Raw genomic sequence first — 20890 nt, forward strand, 5'->3', positions numbered from 1 at the left:
AAGGTCTGTCTTTTCCCCACCCTTCAAAAGACTTACCTTCTTTGTTTTCGGATACTTCGTAGGGCATTTACTAAGTGCTGGAGCTTCTGTTTCAGTAACCATTTCTGTAACAACAGTTTCTGTTTCAGGCTCAGCTACCAGGGCTGCGTTCTCAGTTTCATTATGCTGTGAAGTTACTTCCACATCAGGAGAGGAGGGCTGGATATCTGAGCACATGCTGACCGTCCTGTGTCGCCTGCGCTGCTGTCCAATGTGAGTTCTACTCCGGGAGAAGCTTTTTCTCTGTTTAGCTCTATTAACTTTGGCTGGGGTGGGCTTGGTGGCAGTTTCTTCTTTTGCCGGTTCCTGGGACAAGACAGAAGTCAAGAAAACAGATCCCATACATGTTTAGAGCTACTTATCTTTATCTAAGGGAAAAAAGCCAGTTCCCTCTTCTTTTATAAAAGAAAGTCCAAAAAGTCTCAATCTCGTCTTTGTTGTCAGAACTACAAAAATTCTCTCCTTCTTGAAGGCAAATGACAGGATTTCCTGTAGTTTCCGCCCAATCAGCAGTGTTCACACACACACCCATCACCAGTCAGATCATGACAGATCTGTGTAAGAACTGACATTCATTCGTCCAGAAGCTAGAAATCAACTGCTTATATCATTATGTCTTTTGGCAATTCATGGTTTACTAGGTGTTTAGCTTTGTCACAAAAGCTACTCAAGAGAATGCTGACACACACAGTTAGGGAAACAACCTGGACTGAGAATCATTATATGAGTATTTGCAAACAAAGAAGCACCCATTAACAACAGAGTTAAAAACTGTTTGTAAAACATTAAGTATCATCAGAAAAAACCCAGACTTTACTAACTCATTTCCTTTAAAATAACAGAAAGATTATAATACTATGTGTTCCTGAAAAACCCACTGAAGAAAAAAATTGTTCTCCAGTGGTTACAGAGGGTGACTAAGGACAGTCACCTCCTGTGGCTAACATCAACACTGATAAATGCTTCTAATCCTAAATTTCAAAGACAGACTGAATTACACAGCTGGTGTGTGTGTATGTTTGCATAAATTCATGTAACTGAAATTCTTCATTAAAGAATTCTATATGTATCTTATCTGGAAAAAAGTCAAGAGTTAATAAAATGTAATGTCAAAGAACATTTTAGTTACATATATCTGAGTTCAGAGGAAAAAAAATTATTAATACATCTTAACATGCAGCTCGCCATCCAAATTGACAAAATATGCAATGTTAAAATACAGCTTTAAAATAAAGCTCCAGATAACTACCTGAATAAATTCAGCATCGAGAATCTGTGCTTCCTTGCATTCTGATTTAACCTCCGTTTTAGCTGTGCTGATTCTTTCCAAAGCTTGTTCTCTTCTTTTTTCTCTTTTTTCTAGTCTGGCAAAAGCTTGCAGGATAGCTTCCATTTTCCGTTCTTCTCTTGTCTGATGGATTTAACAATAATCGTGATCAGTTTTAGTAATAATCTTTCATATATATAAATATGTAATTACTCTCACTCCTATTTTTAAAGTACTTCTAAACATGTTCAGTGTATGTCTGATATGAAGATCAAATTCAGCAGAAGCTCAGATTAAAGGCACATGTTACAATCACTGCAAATACTAGACTTCTGAAGAAGGGCTTGTACCCATACCAGCTGGACAAACAAGACAATCCTTCTCTGAATTTAAGAACTTGCTTAATTTTTTGAATAATTAACAAAAAAAAAGCAGATTTTAAGATGTTACTTTTATTAACACTGTTCTACAAAAATCCAAAAATGAGGATTTCTGAGACTTTTTATACAAGTAGGGAATTCAAATAATATAGGGGAAAATCTTGATTCCCAATGCTAACTATAAAAATGGCCATTACAAATCACAAGCAATAATACAGAGCAAATAATGAGATCTAAAACAGGCATTGCAGATATCATCTAAAGACACTAAAAAATTCTATACAATTGAAGATAAAAGCAGATTTTTGTCAGAATGCAGCGATGAACCCAGATGAACCGTTCTCAAATAGCAAGCCTTGCATTTTAAGGGAAAGTTCATATAAGGATATGATTTTGCACATGTGCAGATTGTACAAGCCCACAACAAGGCAGCAATCAGAATGGGAAGAGCAGGTGTCACTAAGCCTTAATGATGCCTTTTAGGCAGCTACTTGCTTCCCAACTTACCATCTTCCTTTTCCTTTCTGCAATCTGCTCCTCAGATTCCATTTCTACTTCATTGCTAATGGGAGTTTTTTCTTCTATATCATCAATAAAATCTGGCTCCTGCAAGATGGAAATGATTGTTTTACAGAAGTTCTATTCCTCTTGCAAATTAGAGTGAACTAAAAGCTAAGACAGCTAACTAAACTAACACAGAACTAAGAATCCTCAGAAATAACCAAACCAACAAATCAGGATGAAAAGTGTTCCATCTCCACTCCCTCACCCCACCAAGCATAAAGTAGTATCAGAATTAAACCTTCAAAACATAGGAAACTTTTGGACACTAACAATGGCCACTGGTCTAACCACTTTATAATTGGTTAAATAGTTAGGAGCTTTATATTATACACTCACAAAAAAGTATTACTTTTAGTGAAACAGAATGAATGCCGAAGTAGATGTTATCAATTTCACATAAGTTTTACTCAGCTATAAAGTACAGTCAATCGAAGTCACATTTTCCATTTGAACATTCACTATATAATCTAACCATGGTGCCACATCATATGGAAACACAAAAGCTACCTAACAATGGTTTTCTGTTATGAAAGAAAAAACAAGCATGAAGAGTAACTTTGAAACTAATTAAGTGTTCACTAGTCCTATATGCAATTTCACTTTTACATAAAGGGCTAGACAAAGATAGAAAGTTTGTCCTAAAATATATATTGAAACACAGAAACCAAGCAGTTAGTAGCTTTTTTCCTGGGGTGATACATATGATGCTACCATAAAGAAGATGTATGGGAAAATGTAAATGCATTTTTAACAGCTTTATTCTTCCCACAATTCCTACTCTTCTAATTTTGAAAAACAGTACAAGCTCTCCTATGAATGTTCTATATAAGCACTGTATATTACATTAAAAGACTGGGAGAAGATTCCATATAACAGCTATCACTTATTGAAAACATGACACAAAACACAAATCAAAAGTCGCTTTTGATCAAAAACCAGTCTCAAGTTGAGAAAGTTTAAATACTACCTCTCTAGAGACCATAATCTGCAAGTCATATGCACACCTCCTGGACCTCCAGGCATTTTTAAGCTATTTATTGTCTTAGGAAACCTTAGGGTGTCAGTATACTAATTTTTACCTTACTTTCTTCAGTCCTAAAATAATGTTAAAAGAACTAGGAATTGCTCCCTCCCAGAATAATTCCCTTTTCTCTGCCCCTAAATCATCATCAAAAAACCATCATATAAAAAAATTCATCACCACCACCCTCAAAATGAAGAAATGTAGACACTTACTAAGGTAACAATCTAATAATGTTGAATAGTTATCTTTAATAGCTGCCTTGCAAAATTAGTAATTTATGTCACAGACCCCTCCCAACAGTTCTTTCAAACAGACATATTCAAAAAAAGACTAATTTAAAATTTACTATCACAGTACATTACAAGGTAGCTTTGCCATCCTACCTACACATTTAGTTTCAAAACACTCTTTCCTTTCTCCTCCCAAATGAATTAAACACAGAGCTGCAGAGCTCCATTACAAATGGAGCTGCAGTCAACACTCAGTATTCTGGGTTGGAGTTCTGTTTTAAGAGCAGGGCTATATACTGCTGTGCTGAAAATACTTCTGAGTAACATGCAAACTAACCAAAAGGCACTTCAGGATGGACTGGGAGCTACTGAAACCACGACATGATGCCTTCACATCAGAGAGTCACGAAGACATTCAGAGGAAAAAGGTCCAACATACCTTTACAACTGAGTATTAAAGAAAACTGAAAATAATACATAAAAATCTAAACAGCTGATCTATCATTCTGACTTTTGATAAATCTCCACATTGCTTTTCAGTTAAAATTGACTAGTTAAAATTCCTTTAGTAGCTATATAAAATGAGAGTATCTTTATTTAAAAGCTTTTATTTCTGAGCATCTTTGTGTCAGTACCTGATTATTAGAAATGGACAGCCTGAGGGGAGAGAGTTTCCTCTGTTTATTATCTGCAATTTTCATTTTGGTGGCTGCTCCTTCACAATCCAATGTGATGTTCTGATTTTGAGTCTCCTTTTCTCTTGTAACATCTTTTTCTTTCTTCCCTTTTTTCCTTCTAGTTTCATATCCAGTATTGATGTTTTCTGTAGGCTCGGAACGTCTGAGAACTGGACACTCAGGATTTTCTTTGAGGCAAGCACAATCCACTTTGTATTTACTGCAAGTAATTAAATGCAAGAAGGCATATTTGATTAGGTTGTACAGCAATGAAACCCTTCAATACTAAATCACTGATATTTCACATTAAACATCTGCTATAATGCAAACCAACCATGTTAAAATGCAAGTGACTCAAAATTTCACCACAATATACAACAGTACTATAAATCAGAAAACCTTATCTACTGGTTAATTCTTTAGGTCTGCCACACAGAATTCTTTTAAATTCAAGGTTAGTATTCTGCTTGAAGGACAAAAGACAACTAAAACCTGAGTATAATTCTAGGTGGAAATATAATCAACACAAAATGCAAGAAGTCAGAGAGTTCATTTTATATGCAAAGATGGCAGACACAATTTACAGCACGAGCACACCAAACTCACTTTGCACAATTTTAAGCTCCTCTTGAATACGCAGGAAATTCAAACTTGTTTAACTGAAACAGGCTGTCAGGTACTAAACACAACTACTATGTATTTTTAGAAGGAGTATGTCTACAACTCTCAACAGCGCCCAGTATCTGGAGATAGTCTGAACCCATGCTGATTACCACACGAGCTCTGTGGTCATACACAGTTCAGGTCAAGTAGCAAAGGCATTCTGCACAGCACTGCACCCAAACTGGCTTAAGAGCAGGGCACAGAAACAGTAATAAAAATACACCACTGCCCACGCACACATTGTTCATTGTAATACAATGCCTAAGGAGCCTTGTGTTATTAAAACATGCCAGAAAGTAAATTATATAAAACCAAAGTAATTCTGAATTGCAAAGTAACTTAATGAGCATTAAATATATTTTAGAACAGCATTCTCAAATACTTACCAATTTCCATAATCAAAATCAAATGCTATGGTAATCTCTGCTCCCTTTGGAATGTTATGGATGGAGTAAATATAAAGATGAATTGTTCCATCTTCAATTACATGCCTCACCTATAGTCAAGAGAATGTTGTTATATTATCATGAATTCCTTTCAAGTTCTTGTATTAAAATTGTAGGGATTGCTCAAATTATCAGGAATCTCAAGGAAAAGGAGATTCCTAAATAAGTAAAACCTAGTTTAACTTTCCAAATGTGCTCACCTCTGCATTTGGTGTACACGAACGCCTGATAAACCGAGCTTCATTTCCAAAAGTCCTTGCATCAACACACATTTCTAGCCCATGGAATTTGGAGTAAAACAAAACAAATGGGTATGGCCTGAAAAACACACAAGAAAACCGGGAAATTTGTCACATTTGAAGATGCTAAACAGTGCTTATTCTCCTTACTGGTCAGCTTTGTAACATGATGACTAGCACAATATACCAATTTTGGAGGTTAATCTAAGAATGGCATGCTTATATTTAAGTTTCATGATTTTAGCATGTACATTCCCCACATATATTCTCAGAATACCTCAAGATGGAGTTACAGCCCCATATCATAGACATAGGATCTACATGGAGAACATTAACACAGCAAGCACTAGACATGGAAGACACACAGAAGTTTTTCAAATTTCTTAAACTTTGTTCATAACAGACCCCAAAATGAAACTCAGAAATTTATATATCACATAGAATAATTTTTAAAGGAAATAAGACCACCACATCCCTGCCTAACACCTGCAGCATCACTAGCACCAACCCTCCTGAAGGAAAGGGACCTCCAAATACTTTGTGAAGTCATGCTTTAAGTTCTGCTATTCCAAGTGCCAAGGAACCAACCCTTCTGTCTTGACTGAGCAAAAGCTGGGTGCTCTATCTCCTCCAACAGGCCTTCTGTAAATTCCCAGGTAGGTGTGCTCATGCAGTTAGTGGCAGCATCAAAACCAATCCACAGGAAGAAGGAAGCAGTCACACACAGCTCAGTAAACTAACACTGGCAGTAAAACACAGGCCCCAAGCTAAGCTGTGTCCAGTTTCATTCTCAGCCTCATGAACTTAAAATCCATTTCTCTCACAGAAGATAAAGCCTTCACCATTAATATATTAATTACTTTAGGATAGCAGAACCTGTCTATTTCCTGGTTTAAGGTGCACAACTACCCAACTGAGCATGCAGGAATCCTGTAATGAGGGATGAACAAAAAAGAGAAAACTAGCTCCTGAAAAAATCTGTAAGGATATCCAGAAGAGAAAGGGACAGAAAAGGTTCCAGCTGTCACTACTTTTAATCAGACAAAGTAAAATACAAGACACTGTTGGTAACTTAGATCCACTTGTACTTGAAGCAACAGTTTGCAAACACCATTTTAACAATTACTTTATTGAAACATTAAGAATGAACAAACCTTTTAAAGAAATATCCATTAGCTTCAAATTGTTCTCTCAGCATGAACTTTCCTCTGTATTCAATAATAAGTGCATCAGGAGGTAAATCTTTGGCAGCCTTTAAAATTTTCTTGTTTTTTTGCACATAACTCTGTAAAGACATAGATTAATTTATGAATTTTCACTTTCTACCATTTTTCCATTATTATTAATAGCAGACTTTTGCAACTATTAAACAATTTTATATGAACTAAAAAACCACTTTCTTTTAGTAATTAAACTTCCAGACTGAATTGACCAAGCTGTCCTGCTCACCTAGCACTAGTTATCTATTTAGATACAAGGAATGCTAGTCCTAGCTCTCCAGGACATGGCTGAAAACCAATATATTAATGCTCTTACAAATCAAGTACTACAGCCTTTAGTGTACTTAACTCTCACCATGACTAGCATGAATTGCTGCATTGTTTTACACAACTATTTCAAAAACAAAACATGCAGACATAAAACAATATTCAAAGAAAAAGCAGAACAGGGAAATAACATAATAATTGGAAAAAAAATAATCCTGACAGAATTTCCAAATTAATTTTCTTATCTTTAGGTGGAAGGATGGCTTTAATTAAAAACCAATACATACCCTGGCTATTAGTGAACTCACACCTCTCATAACTGTCATCACCAATGAAAAAGGAAGTAGCCTCTATGTAGGCAAAAGGCTCTGTAAGTAGGGATATTCCTCTAAGGAGGGTGTCCCATATGCCATGATGGTCTTTGAGAAAAAGAAGCAAAGATGCTTCTATTAATCTGCTACAGTAACTACTCCTCAAGATTTCCTGCTACAAAATGCTAAGTTTTTTACACGGCTCTGATTTTAAGCCTGTAACTGATAAGTTACTGATAAATAAGGCTAGAAAAAGGCATTGCACAAATTCTTCATGAACTAGAAACTACAGGATCATGAGTTAAAAAAGAATCAGTATCAGAAATACCACCCATGAACATCCAGAACACTTACCACACATTAAGAAAAATATAGGCATTGAATATCTTAATATACATAGTAGGGGAAAAAAAAAAATTCTGTTTCAATGGTTCTTTCTACTCCAACCACTCCAGGTATCCCTCAGAGAGAAACAGCAGCAAAGTTGACTAAAGATGACTCTGTGTCAAGAGACAGTCTAAGGGCAACCCAACGTTCAGGCTGAGACTATCATTTTAGCTACATTTCAGGATAAATTATATGCAAATGTAAACATAACTGAGGTGGTACAGAATGTACAAAAATCTGAAAAATATGTTAAAATTCTGATGCTCAAATATGGTGAGACAAGGAACAGAAAGTGAATGTGAAGTCCCTTTTTTGTGTTTTTTTCCTGTGAGGTTTTTTGTTTTCTTTTGGTTTGGGTTTTTTTGGTTGGCTGGGGTTTTTTTAAGGCATCTAATGTATGGCACAAACACAGCATGTAGTAACACAACAAGGCACAGCTTATTACCTCTACCGGAGGTTTGAAAATCAGATTGCTGGTGCTGACTTCTTTTTTGTCATTTCCATTGCCTAATCTGAGAGCTATTTTTTGTGCCTCCCTCTGGACACCTTCACTGTATTGGTTATTATTTGCTTCCTCATAACGATCCATCCATGCCTTGATTTTAGTTTCCCATCCAAAGTTCGAACTGTCAGTAGGATCAATCTCTGGAGCTGAGCCCTAAAAATTGAAGTAAGTGACCAGATATTAGAAGGCAAGATATTAAAATAAAAATTCTACAACAAGACACAAAATGATGGGCAAAGGTATGCCACTGATTTATGGATTGGGTTTTTTAGCAAGTCTGGTATAAAACTTTGTACTACTTAAAAACATTTGAATTAAATTCAATCCATTATGAATATACATTTGTCCTTTCAAGAATTTTATTACTGAGTAAGTATCACCCAAGTTCAGGAACACCTTCCCTCCTCAAAAGTGATTCCTGCTCTTAGTGGGATGAGAATGGAGAGTGACATTGTTTCCTCCCACAACTGCACTGCATCATGAATCTAAGTGCAGGAGTTGGAGGGCCAGATCTCCCTGCCCACTCAACTTTTGTGAACATATGCAAATATAGAGAACTCCAGCTTTTATCCTGTAATACAGACTTGATTTTCCCCTTTCAACCTCAAAGATCATTCTGTATCTTTTCTTCTGCTGCATAACTTACTAAACATAACTAATTGTACACCTGCTACATTAAGGTTGCGACTCTAATGTTATAGGCTTTACACATAAAATTTTTCTCTCCTTATCTGCTCCTCACTATACAATTTCCTTCTGCAGTGCTTCAGATCCTTTCACTTTTAAAGAAAGTGCCATTGTACCTCCAGACCTCACAAGCAGCAGCCAGGCTGCAGCCAACCAAAGCTCCTTATGGACAGCAGCAGCCAGCCAACGCTCCCTTTTCTATCCACCTGAGCAGAGACACTATTAAACATTAATAAAACACAAGTAGTTCAGCAATTCAATTTACCTGGTTACATTTCTTTTGTCCATGAAGAAAACCATACACACAAACAGCATTTCAAAGGTGTAATGCTAAGACAACCATGAAAAATCAATGGAACCTTACAAGCACCATATTAAGAAACCCCCACAAAATGTAGAGATTTTTCCTCCCCAATTCTATCTTCACTGTTCCCAAGGCACATCTTACACATCTGAGGCATAAAGTGCAACCCACTTGCTTTTATATATTCCAAGCATGAATGAACTACAGAAATATCTAGTTCTCACATCATGCATTTTTATGTCACAGAAAATTTAAAAGATTGCTGTAACATTTAAATCTTACAAAGCAGACATCCCAATACAATTCCCTCACAGACTATGCCAGTACCAGTGAATAAAATCCTGCTAGATATACAGGAGTCTCACCAGGTGTAGATGGGAGGTTTGACAGAGCACAATCACTAACTTAGCTTTCAAATTCAATATAGTTATTTCACTATTTCACTGCTGAACAATTATGAAAAGCTGGAGCCACTAAAGTCAAATGAGTGTTCACTCAATTTTACTCCCTTGCATAGCACACATGAGCCCAAATTAATCCACTGGCTCTTGAAATAAAAATTTGCACTAATTATTTCAGTTAATTTTGCAGGACAAAGATGTAGTGCTCATACCTTAATTAAAAAGCACTGTGATGCATACATAATATATTAGTTACCAAGAAGAGAATATTGTAGTTCTTATAGTATAGCCCCAATTATACTCTTGATGCGTACTATTTCAGTAATGCACAGTTAAAGTCTGAAACAAAACCCAAACAAAATCACATTACCTTTACTCTTGAAGATTTCCTCGATCCTTCTCGAAATGCCTGGAATAAAATTAAGATATTCATATTCACTGGAGGAAACACAAAATCTCTTAAGGAATTGAAAACCTATTAATGAATTAACAAACATGAAAGATGTAAACAACAGAACAAAGTCTGCAGAAATCTCAAGAAGGTAGGAGGTTACATTTCACAAAATGTATTTTAAAAACCATTCACCATTCCTACCCAAGTGCACAGCAATCAGGTACTGCTACCTTTGTCTCACGTTACAACTTGATGCTCCACAATTTCAGAATCCAAGCCAAAATATCAGAAGTAACAGAAGAATACATAGCAATACATTTGTATTGAGAATTACTTAATCAAAAGTAAACATTTTACTAGAAACTTCCAAAAAGACATCAATAACTTACTCCGACTTTGAAGCTTTAAAGGACAAAATTTGCATCCAAGCTAAGGAAATTAACTATGAAAAGCACTTGTTTAGGAAGTTCCATGTACTTTACTTCTTCACAAATGTTTTGCCTTCACATATTATATATCTGTAGCTAAACAGCATAATGTCAGTATTTTTTTACTCTCCTTAGTTTAGCAGCTAGCTTTCTGACAGCACACTTCAACATAATTTCTACTCAAATAAATGGAGTCACATCAGGACAACTGATAGCAAACAATTCTGTACTTAAAACCACCAGAAATAAAGACTTCCAAGGAATTCTTCTTCGGGTAACCCAAAGCCTGTTCTGCACCACCTCTAACTATTTCAAATGGTCCAGTAAATGCAATTCCTGTGGTGAGATTCTGCCTCAATTATAAAACTGAACATACCCAGACAGGACATATTAACTTGAAATAAGGAGGAGTCATGGGGGTCAGGCACCCAGGAAGACTATTATTTACTACAGAGTAATAGATTTCAAAGTAAAACCAGGTAGGAAAATAGCCTGATTTTTAATTCAGTGTCTCTTGGTAAGAAATGTCACATAGCTATAATTTATAACACAAAGTAATAAGAGAAATTACATTCACTTACTTTTTTACATTTTGCTATGTTCTGTTCTTTCTCTCCGCTTTTTTTCCTCTTCTTATCATTGACTTTTGTAACTCTTGTAGCAGTTAAAGTAATTGTTGTTGGTGTGTGTTGATAAGCCGTATACAGTTCCACAGGAACTTCATCACCACTCTCTGTTGCACTGGTGTCCCCATCTTTAAAACAAAGAATATTCTGTAAATAATCAAGTACTGCAGCAAGAACATTCACTAGTTACTCTACATCTGTTTTCAAAACACAAGAATTCATACTGACAAATGCTCCAAGCACTCATATGCAAAATTCACCAACAGTTGCAACAGCATGAAAATGAACGACCAATGAGAAACTAGTAATTAAGACAGGTTTGTAATGCAAGGTAAGAAAAAGGTACCAGATTAAATTCCATTATTTGAAATGAATTAACAACCATATTCCATTTGAAGCAAAATTAGAATCAGAATAAAAAAGGTAAAAAAAAAAATCTGTTAACACATTCACTTATATATAGCTTTTGTAAAACGGCATTTGGATTCTTTAATGACTGTATTCTAGAATGGATTAAAATTAATGACTGACCAGAATTTCTTGTGAAGCTCTATTAATTAATCACTTGTAAGTCATAATCAACTATTTCATCTGCAATTTTCACTGCCAAGTGCCTTTTTCAGGGTTAATGTCAATTTAGCCAAAAGCCTTTTGTACTCAATCCCCTAACAGTAACATTCTGCTACTCAGGACCAGAAAAGAGACAATCAGACATAAACTGACAGATACTTTTTCTTTGTGCTGTGCTCTCACAGACCTAAAGGCCAAAGCCTGAAGTTTAGCATACATCAGCATTTATGTCAGACAAACAAATATCCTGACCTGAAACAGGATTACCCTAGTTCTGTCAAGATGAAAGGCTGTGAAGGATGGGAAGGATTGGAAGAGAGATGATGCACACAGATAAGAGACTATTGTTTGCATGTGCTCAATACAGGCTTCTCAGATTTTAGCAGCTTTTCCAAATATTCTGCATTCAGTAATACACTTCACACTAAGCAAAACTTTCTCATATGGCACAGAAGCAGGCTTTACAAATACTTAATATGAAAGCAGAGAAAACATTCCTTCTGCTCTCAGAAGGATGTTGCTTTAATCAGTGCACTGAGCAGTCCTAATTCTTGAAACCTTCTTTACTAAATAAAGAACTCCAGCTACTGGTTACTCTGGATTTTTCCTGCTCACAACATTCCTTAACAGGATTCTTCTGTGCATAGCAAACAATCCCACTTTACCATTTTGGTTATTCCTTTGAACAACTTATCAGGCACCTAATTTTACTTCATAAGCTAGGAACTGATGATGTTTTCTGAATTTGTTAACATCTCTGCTGAGAATACTTTCTGAATGAGCATAAAAAGCACAAGGAAAGAAGAAATGTCTAATCAAAGAATAAATAGCAGAATAACCAGTGCCTGAGAAACAGAAACCCCAGAATACAAACTTAAAATCATCAGTGTCTGCAGTCCATACACTAGTGCCTACAGAATCATGACATCACAGCCACACACCTGTCCCCCTTGCCCCAAACCCCACAAAACACTGTCTTCCTTAGGGAAGCAACATTTTTTTGCTGTCTACATTGTGCTCTAACTTACTGTAAAGAATAATTACCTCAACTGAACATGTAATTACATGGAGTTGTTTTGAGACACTCCTTTCTAACCTACATAACCTGCTTTCACTTTGAAGAGCCTTGGTAAAGCACACTGAAGGGGAGAGCTTGAGTTTGCATGTCAGAAGCAAAGACACAAACTCACCAAATTTCAAAAGTTATTGGCCCAGATTCCTTTACCCATACGCAGCAAGTGACCTTGACAGTGTCAATTTCAAGACCAAACAGCTTAAAGCAGCATCCTTGTTTAAGTTATACATCTAGATATTTTATCTTAAAAAAAACCTCCAAAAAAACAACAAAAAAACCCCCAACCAAAACAGAAAACCCCCAACTAAACCACCAACCAAACCCAAAACATGCAGTATACAACTGAGTGAGTACTGGCTTAACAAAGGTGCTCACTTCACTAAAGCATAGTTGGTAATCCACTGCACATTAAGCTGCACCAGAACTGGACTTTTATACCAGAAAAACAAAATCAACACCACCTCATACAACCACAGGCCCCAGAACAATGGGCTAAAACGTTGCCAGAAAAACGGATGATGTGGTTACACATAAAAGCTTAACACACGCAATTTTCTATCATGTCAAATGTTCAATTAAAAGCTCTCTTCTTGAAGCAAACCAATCTACTACCTTCTCCCCACTGTTAACCTTCAGATGAAACACACCTAAGCCTCTTGATAAATCTTTACAACAAACATATTTTACTCTAAGGAATTCTCATATCTAAGTGAAAAGTGCTATATACACAGACTTATAAAGAGCATCCAAATTATGCAGTCTTACCTTTTATCAAATACCTGTAAATTCCTAATAATTAAGTTAAAAGTAACATTCTGCTTCTATTGAGTATCTAAAACATTGAAGAGATCCACTCAAATTGATAGCACTTTTGCTTTTCCTACACAAAATCATCTGTGAAAATTGCACATTTTACTAATGTTGCACACAGTTTATACCCAAAATCACTAAGTCCAACCAAACTGTATAGCAGTCAATATAAAGTACGTTCACCCAAGCTAAATGGAAATTAAGAGGCGCAAGCACAGACATTCAAGCTGTGTATTATAAATCACAGTAGTCAATACTGCACTTTGATCACATTTTAGATTAAAGAGAACCAGAATTTGCCTTTCTTTTTAACTGTTTCAATACTTTTGCTTTACCATTTAGTATCTCCTTTCCTACTGAATTCATATAACAGATTTAGAACACTGATCATCAAGACTGAGGAGGGTTAAACACTAACTTCAAAGTTAAGATCTCATCAGCTCCTCCTAATGTTTTTAATCTCTCTTCCCTTAAGTTTACAGTAAAATGATCAGATAGTGTGCTTACAAATCCCAAGAGATTATTTAAATAGCTCTAATCATCAACTTCCCCTATTTGTTATGAAAATTCAAGTTTAACCTCACAGTATTATCAGACCGGTCAGTGAACTCTTTAACTCCAAATGAGTTATAAATCTACTTGTTCTACTATTTCAATAGAATCAACAAAAATAATTTTAAATTCAAAAAACTTTTACAATTTAGATTTGGTTGACCTAGTAGGTCAACCAAAACCATATAAAATAAGCTTGGTTTTGTTAAAATGAAAACAGACAAAACAAAAATTACTGTGGTTTTGTAAGTAGGTCATTAACGCCTTTAAAGGACTTCAGGCAATTTAGTACCAGACAACTCCAAGTGTCAACTTCACCAAGAACAGTCGGGCCACACACCCCTCAGACTTTCTGAAGCCATATGAAGTGGGCAGCAGGACCATATCTACACGGTAATTTTAAAAGAAATCTTAAAATACACACTCCACTACTTCAGAGACATGATCTGGAAGTAAAATATGTTACATTTAGGAGGACGACCTCCTCCCAGATTACTACTTTTATAATAGAGCTTGAAAGTACCAGCTGTCAACCAAGAATTCTACCATGCTTTGGTAGTGGCTAGACAGAACTCCTGACAAGTTAGGCCAGGTGAGTTTTGAAATCCTGTGAAGTTCAAGAACTACTTGCATAAAACAGGAACTTGCACTACATGCCACCTTGGTTATCAAAGGCAAAAAGCCCTCAAAACATAGTTATTACCTATGTCATATCAACTTGGTTTACCAACTTTTCCCATTGTCCAAGAAAACCCAGAGCCCTATCAAAACACCCAATCTACATCCAACATATAAGAATTAGGATTTCTTCCTGAAACTTTTTTCCAGAATAAAAGTAGCCTAAGAAACTGTTTCCCATTCCAAAAGAAGAAACTTAAAGCTCTTCCATCTTATTTTCAGCCCCTAAGTCAAAGGAGTTATAGTTATTATAAAAGCAACACTGCTTATTAAGAAACTTGAACACTTCAACAAATGGAATTATTCCACACCGATATAAAGAAACCACGATGCTGAAAACCATTAATAAAACAAATTGGAGCTACAACAATTCTGATATGATGCTATCTTATTATCTTGGTAACAATACAGTCAAGTAAAAGGCACTGATCTACTGAACTTTATATGCTGAAGACTCTCAAAACTGTGGGAACCACATATGCGCTCTGAAGTCTGTATATGTAATTTATACTTATTTTATCAACTTTACTAAGAATAGAGCTTTAAATTTTACTCACCTGACATATTTTCCCGTTTCCTTCGTTGCAACAGCACTGCTCGTTCTTTATCTAAACTCCTGAAATTAGAAAATAAATCAGTGCATTTAAGTATTAAAACAGACCTCTGACATTTCCCATTGACTATTACAGAATAAACAGTAAAGTCACAAATGTTCAGATACTTAGAAAAATACCAGTTGTGCACTGTTCCATTCTGTTTTAGAGCTCAAAATCAACAAAACTACTCACCTGGGTTGGCAACGTTCACACAGATATATGTCAGGAATATGCTGTCTGTCAATCCCCATGCAGTCGATGTGCTGCCAGACACTATGAAAACACCAAAACAAAACCTTAACTTTAAAGTACAATTTTAAAAATTGAGTGCACAATACAAAGAGAAAGTAAGCTGTTCTTTTTGGGTTTTTTTTTTATTGTCATCTTTACTCAGATTCAATACTGCCCCAATTACTCTTTGCCAGCTGACTAATTTTCTCTCTTGGAAATTTTTCTCCAACATCAGAAATAAAATGGTAAATTATCACAGTGGAGAACAAGATTGACACAAATACCCTCAGCAGCAAGACTTATGTTTTACACAACAACAAGTGGTTTGGTTTTCAACAAAAGGATTCGATTCCCTTTTAGAAATGGGTACCTAAAATATTTCTATATAGAGAAATATACACTAAGATACAGTTTGATTTCCTTACCTATTTTAAGAGAAATGTTAGTATATTTTTATATACCCTGTTACAAACTGGTAGTTCTGTTGCACAGCACAGAGAGAGCTTTAGCTGTTTCCCAGAGTCAGGGAATGCAAGAGACTGCTTGCTTGACTGAAGGCTAACCTAAAACACTACTTTACACTCAGCCCTACACTGTTAGAAGGATAAGGGAAACAAAAATAGTTACCTTCCCACTTGGAAAGAGTTGGGTAAATTCACAACTCCTCATAGACAATCTCTTCTTCAAAGGAAAAAGACTCTACCTAACTGGTGACTACCTACAACTTCACTGCTGGAAGAGCATCTTAATACATTTCAAAATAATGAGCAAGATTATCAGAATTAAGGACCAACAGAAATTACTAACAAGCTTGTTATGTAAATAAACAGAATAATGGAGCCCAAGTTAATATTTTAATTAGCTATAACTATTATTTTATAAATACACAAAGATCTAACAAATCCAGCAGTATTCATTAACCAAATGTTAAACAACAGGCTTATGTTGAATAGAAATACAATATTTGTCTTCTCTTGTTAGGGATATCGGCCCTAAAAATTTCTAATCTTATTTTCCAATTCCAAGTATTCATCAGCAGTCTCTTATTATACTGTGATCAAGTAGGTGCTTAAACATAAACTTGGAAGTCTAAACATTTAACTTCAGCTTTTTCATTAAGAATCTAGGTTAGTCTTTTCATACTTTTAACTGAAACTTTTGAAAAACGACAAGTAATCAGAAAGATCTTTCACAGAGAAACCAATATTCAAGAAGTTTCTGTCACGTTATTTTGCATCCTTCAAGTTCTTTGATTTACATGTACATAATTCACCAAGATGCTCTATTACTTACACATTAAGTAATACCTAGATCTTAATTTTCTCCTGTTAACAAATAACAGACATCCTTTTTAGAAGGGAAAAAGGTATATCCTTATTAAGCAGCAAAGGCATGACCAAATTAATGAGCAGTCAAGACTGACCGTAATTAAATGATAAAATAATCACTGGCCTTAACTATGTTGCCTATAAGAAAAACACACAACCTTCAAGCACTTTTTTGATGGAAGGAAATTTTTTGTGACTCATTGTAATTAAAACACCATTTAGTTACATTTGCTTTCAGTGCAGCCTTAAGTAATTTTTACTTTTTATTTCAATATGCATTACCTGCATTTGTCACAACAGATCATATATCCATCATCATGTGTAAAGCCACAAATGCATCTGGTAATATCTGTTCCATAGCTTCCATCCTCTGATGTACTGATGGTAGTAGCACTGGAGGTTTCATCAAAGTTGGGAGTGGTAAATATGCCTACTTCATTCTTGCTTATAAGCACTGATGGAGGAGGAGAAGCTGGAGGTGTTGGAGGAGGCCGAGCACCATAGTTATGGTCCTAGAATTTTGTGAAAAGTTGATTAATTGTAAGTGTTAATTGTAAATGCTTGAATAACCACTGATGGTTATTCAAGCCAAAATGTAAGAATTCTTTTTGCAAAGAACTTCAGGCTTCTTACTTTTGTAGTAAAAGGTTAAAATTTTATGTTTTTATATCGCAATTTTATACATTTAAAATATTTAAAATAATTTTTATTTTAAAATATTTCATATCTCAATGTAATCTTATTTTATAACTTCTCAACTATGTTGTACATTTAAGTGCACTATATTCTGCTTCTGACAGGCCATTTATTATCCAACTTACCCAACTCCCAATAAGACACAGAAAGATATGCATGAATCAGTTTTTCCAGATAAGAACAGAAGATTTTTACATAATTTATTTTGTACAGAATACTTGGCACAAAACTTACTGCATAGGGCAAACCAATGTAACTGTGTGAATGCGAGCCGCTGGTATACAACTGGTGTGGATAACTGTTCGATTTTTCAACTACCACAGGGCTAGCTTCTACAGATTCTGGTCTGCAAGGCAAAAGACAGATGAAGAACAAATGCAATTACTATGTAATTTGTATTAATAAACTGGAGGTACTTGCCGCACAACTTCTAATTAATTCCCTGCTGATTCTGTTTAAATCAGCATATGAGGGCAGCAACAAACTTGCAACCCCCAGCAGCCCCGTCATTGAGCAGTAAGAGAAGCTGCCACAAGGAATTCTGCCCAAGGACTGATGCTGCATTCCCGGGACTCCACAGCCAGAGCCCCGCAGCGACACACAGCGGCAGTGGCGGGGCACCGCCCGCACCGACGGCTCCTACAAGCAGAACTCCTAACTAGGGCAACTCATCCGAACAAGGCAGTTCCTACTGATTTATCCTCAAACAGAAAGAAAAAGGTAGTACAGTTTGCAAGACAAGGTTTTGTATCAAAGGCAGTGCCTTCTTCAATATACAAACTATGGTTTATATGCAATAAACCACAATGCAAAATAAGAAAAATAAAGGAATACTAGGACAGGAGTATCTATTTGAGCACAAAAAAATTACATCTTCACGGCCTTTCTCGAGCAACTGTTCATGTGTGCATGACTGAGATAACTTGAAGTTTTTTCTTTGCACCATATGACTTAATAACACTAAGACAAATGGATCCAGGTTACTAAAGTGTTGTTTTTTTTTTTTTTTAAAAAAAAAGGCACCACAAAATATCAACATTTAAAATTGAATTGGACTTGAGTCACATTACAAATCAGGTCTCATTCAGTTTTCTCATTTTTGTGTGAACTATATTTCCTGTCACATATTGTATTAATTCCTTGAGCTGATTTTTAAAATAAACTTGGTGTTTCTGAATCATATTAAAATAGATACTGATGGGATTTTTTTATTAGACATTAAGATATTTAACAGAGGCTTTTTTGCTATGCCATGAAGCAATACTAGTTTGATTTAAAAGGAGACACCAGAAACCTACTTTTGTTACTTTTTGGAAAAGATATAATTAATTATTAACTTTCTGAACAAACTGCAATATTTTCACATCTCTTTGAAAGTGTCCTACTAATGGGTTTGGTGGCCCATTTCTTCTTATGAGCTTTTTCCCATATGAGATTATTACCCTAATGATAAAATTGTTTAAGAAGAAACTAAACTTTTGGGGGAGGGCTTTAGTTTCTAGAGTTCAAAGAAAAAAATATTTTTTTAGAAGATTACTGTCTCCAACAGTCATCAACTGCCTTTTTTTGAGAGTGTGAAAAAACACATGAGCACACAAATCACGTGAAGTACTAACATTAAAAATACAACTTCTGACTAGCATGAGACAAACCAAATCTGACAGCACTTGCTCTTCATTACCTCATAAACCCAGAAAAAACCTCATTTACTCTCTTACACTATTTCACAACTTGAAAATACAATTTTATTTGGAGTTTGTTAGAACTAGCTTCTAGAAGTAGCTTAGAACTTTAGTTCATGATTAAAATAAAGACAAAATATTAAAAAACTGTGCCTTTCCAACCAATTTGCTTTTACCTATTTGCCAACACATTTGTGCAGTAATTACACATCTTTTCTGTGCTCCAGTAATCCTTCTGATGACCCAGCCAACTAAAATGCCAGTGAATGAGGCACTAGCTATGCATCCACTATGACTATGTCAGAAATCTCTGGGAACCAGGATGTCTTGACCACTGCATTGCTTCGACTGCTATTCTTCCCCATTTTCCAAATGGGAAAAGCAGTGGCACGGGTACTCTTATCCACTCTGTGTTCAATACTCAACCTAGGTCTTGCTGAAAAATACTCCGTTTTCAGACAGGAAGGCTTAGTAAGGACAGGCAGGAGGATTCTGGTACAATCCATCCAAGATTAATTTAGGAGTGTTTCCTTCATTAAAAGTAAGTATTACTATGACCTAAATACCAGCTACTTAAAACACAGTAACATTCAGTGAAAGATACCAGAATGAAAGTGTCCTAAAAAGAGAAGTTGTGTACTTCATCAACTGACTACAAAAATCAAAAAGATAGTCCAGGTCTCTTTCAAGATTTGAGGCAAGACAATACACCCAACACCCTACATCTATTTCTTTTTACTCTTACCCTTTATACATCACTTAAGAGAACAAAATTTAATATTTAGAGGCGTAACAGTGGTGGGAAGCAGAAGGGTAAAGCTTCCAAAAACATTCATTTATCACCAACTGTTTTAGCACTCATAAACCAGATTTCAAGAACAATATTACTAAGAAAAAAGCCCATCTTTACTTGAACAAGGAAAACCAGAAAAATGGTGGGAGAGAAATCAGGTGATGCAGAAAGACAACTATTAAAAAGCAGAGCACAATCAACTTTCAGCAAAACTTTTCCAAATTCTTATCTTATACACTGCTTTCAATTATAAGAGATGCTCACTAGAGCTCTGAATGTAACTGTTACTGTTCCATTTACCCACTGCACTGGCCTGGGGAAGTGACAAAGAAACCAAGAACTATGGGAAGGAGCTCCAAGACCATTCTCTTAGGCTAGAAATTAACCACCATAGGTTCCCTTTACAGTCAACAGAAAAGTGATGCAGATACCATAAAGCAGTACAGAATGAGCTCCATTTTTCCAGAGAGCCACGGATAAAATCAGCTTTGACAAACAGGTTACTGAATTCCTTATCACTCCTGGCTTTGCCAACCAAGTGCATGACCTCAAACAGAAAAGATGCCCCCTATACTCCTGTCTGTTCAAAGGTCAAGCCCTTCTTCTGAAATAGGCATCTCAGAACTGCACAGCTTTGAGAAGAAATGCCTATTGGGAAAATATTTTATTGTACAGATGATTAAAGCATTATATACTACACAACTGAAAAATCAAGTTTTACATTTTTTGGGCTCAAGTACCAGGGCCCAAGCAGCAAGGCACTAATTACTGTACTGCAGACAAACACCCCCTCGTATCACCATTGGCATTCTTACAGAAA

The 20890-nt window shown here is 35.7% G+C and overlaps 1 protein-coding gene across 4 annotated transcripts in view; it reads right to left on the reverse strand.

Annotated features, from left to right (window-relative positions):
- KMT2E (lysine methyltransferase 2E (inactive)) overlaps positions 1–20890 on the reverse strand; it is a 56453-nt gene that overhangs the window by 13454 nt on the left and 22109 nt on the right. For all 4 annotated transcript variants that reach the window (XM_021534689.3, XM_021534690.3, XM_021534687.3 and 1 more), the window contains 14 exons: positions 17830–17941; positions 17182–17411; positions 15533–15613; positions 15302–15360; positions 11015–11187; positions 9982–10020; positions 8160–8372; positions 6684–6814; positions 5491–5608; positions 5231–5340; positions 4140–4401; positions 2194–2292; positions 1289–1450; positions 37–345 (listed from right to left, as the gene is read on the reverse strand). In XM_021534689.3, coding sequence (XP_021390364.2) covers positions 37–345; positions 1289–1450; positions 2194–2292; positions 4140–4401; positions 5231–5340; positions 5491–5608; positions 6684–6814; positions 8160–8372; positions 9982–10020; positions 11015–11187; positions 15302–15360; positions 15533–15613; positions 17182–17411; positions 17830–17941 — 2098 coding nt within the window. The remainder of the gene's footprint in view (positions 1–36; positions 346–1288; positions 1451–2193; positions 2293–4139; positions 4402–5230; positions 5341–5490; positions 5609–6683; positions 6815–8159; positions 8373–9981; positions 10021–11014; positions 11188–15301; positions 15361–15532; positions 15614–17181; positions 17412–17829; positions 17942–20890) is intronic.

The sequence above is a fragment of the Lonchura striata genome, chromosome 5 (assembly GCF_046129695.1).
Source record: "Lonchura striata isolate bLonStr1 chromosome 5, bLonStr1.mat, whole genome shotgun sequence".
Classification (NCBI taxonomy): Eukaryota; Metazoa; Chordata; class Aves; order Passeriformes; family Estrildidae; genus Lonchura; species Lonchura striata.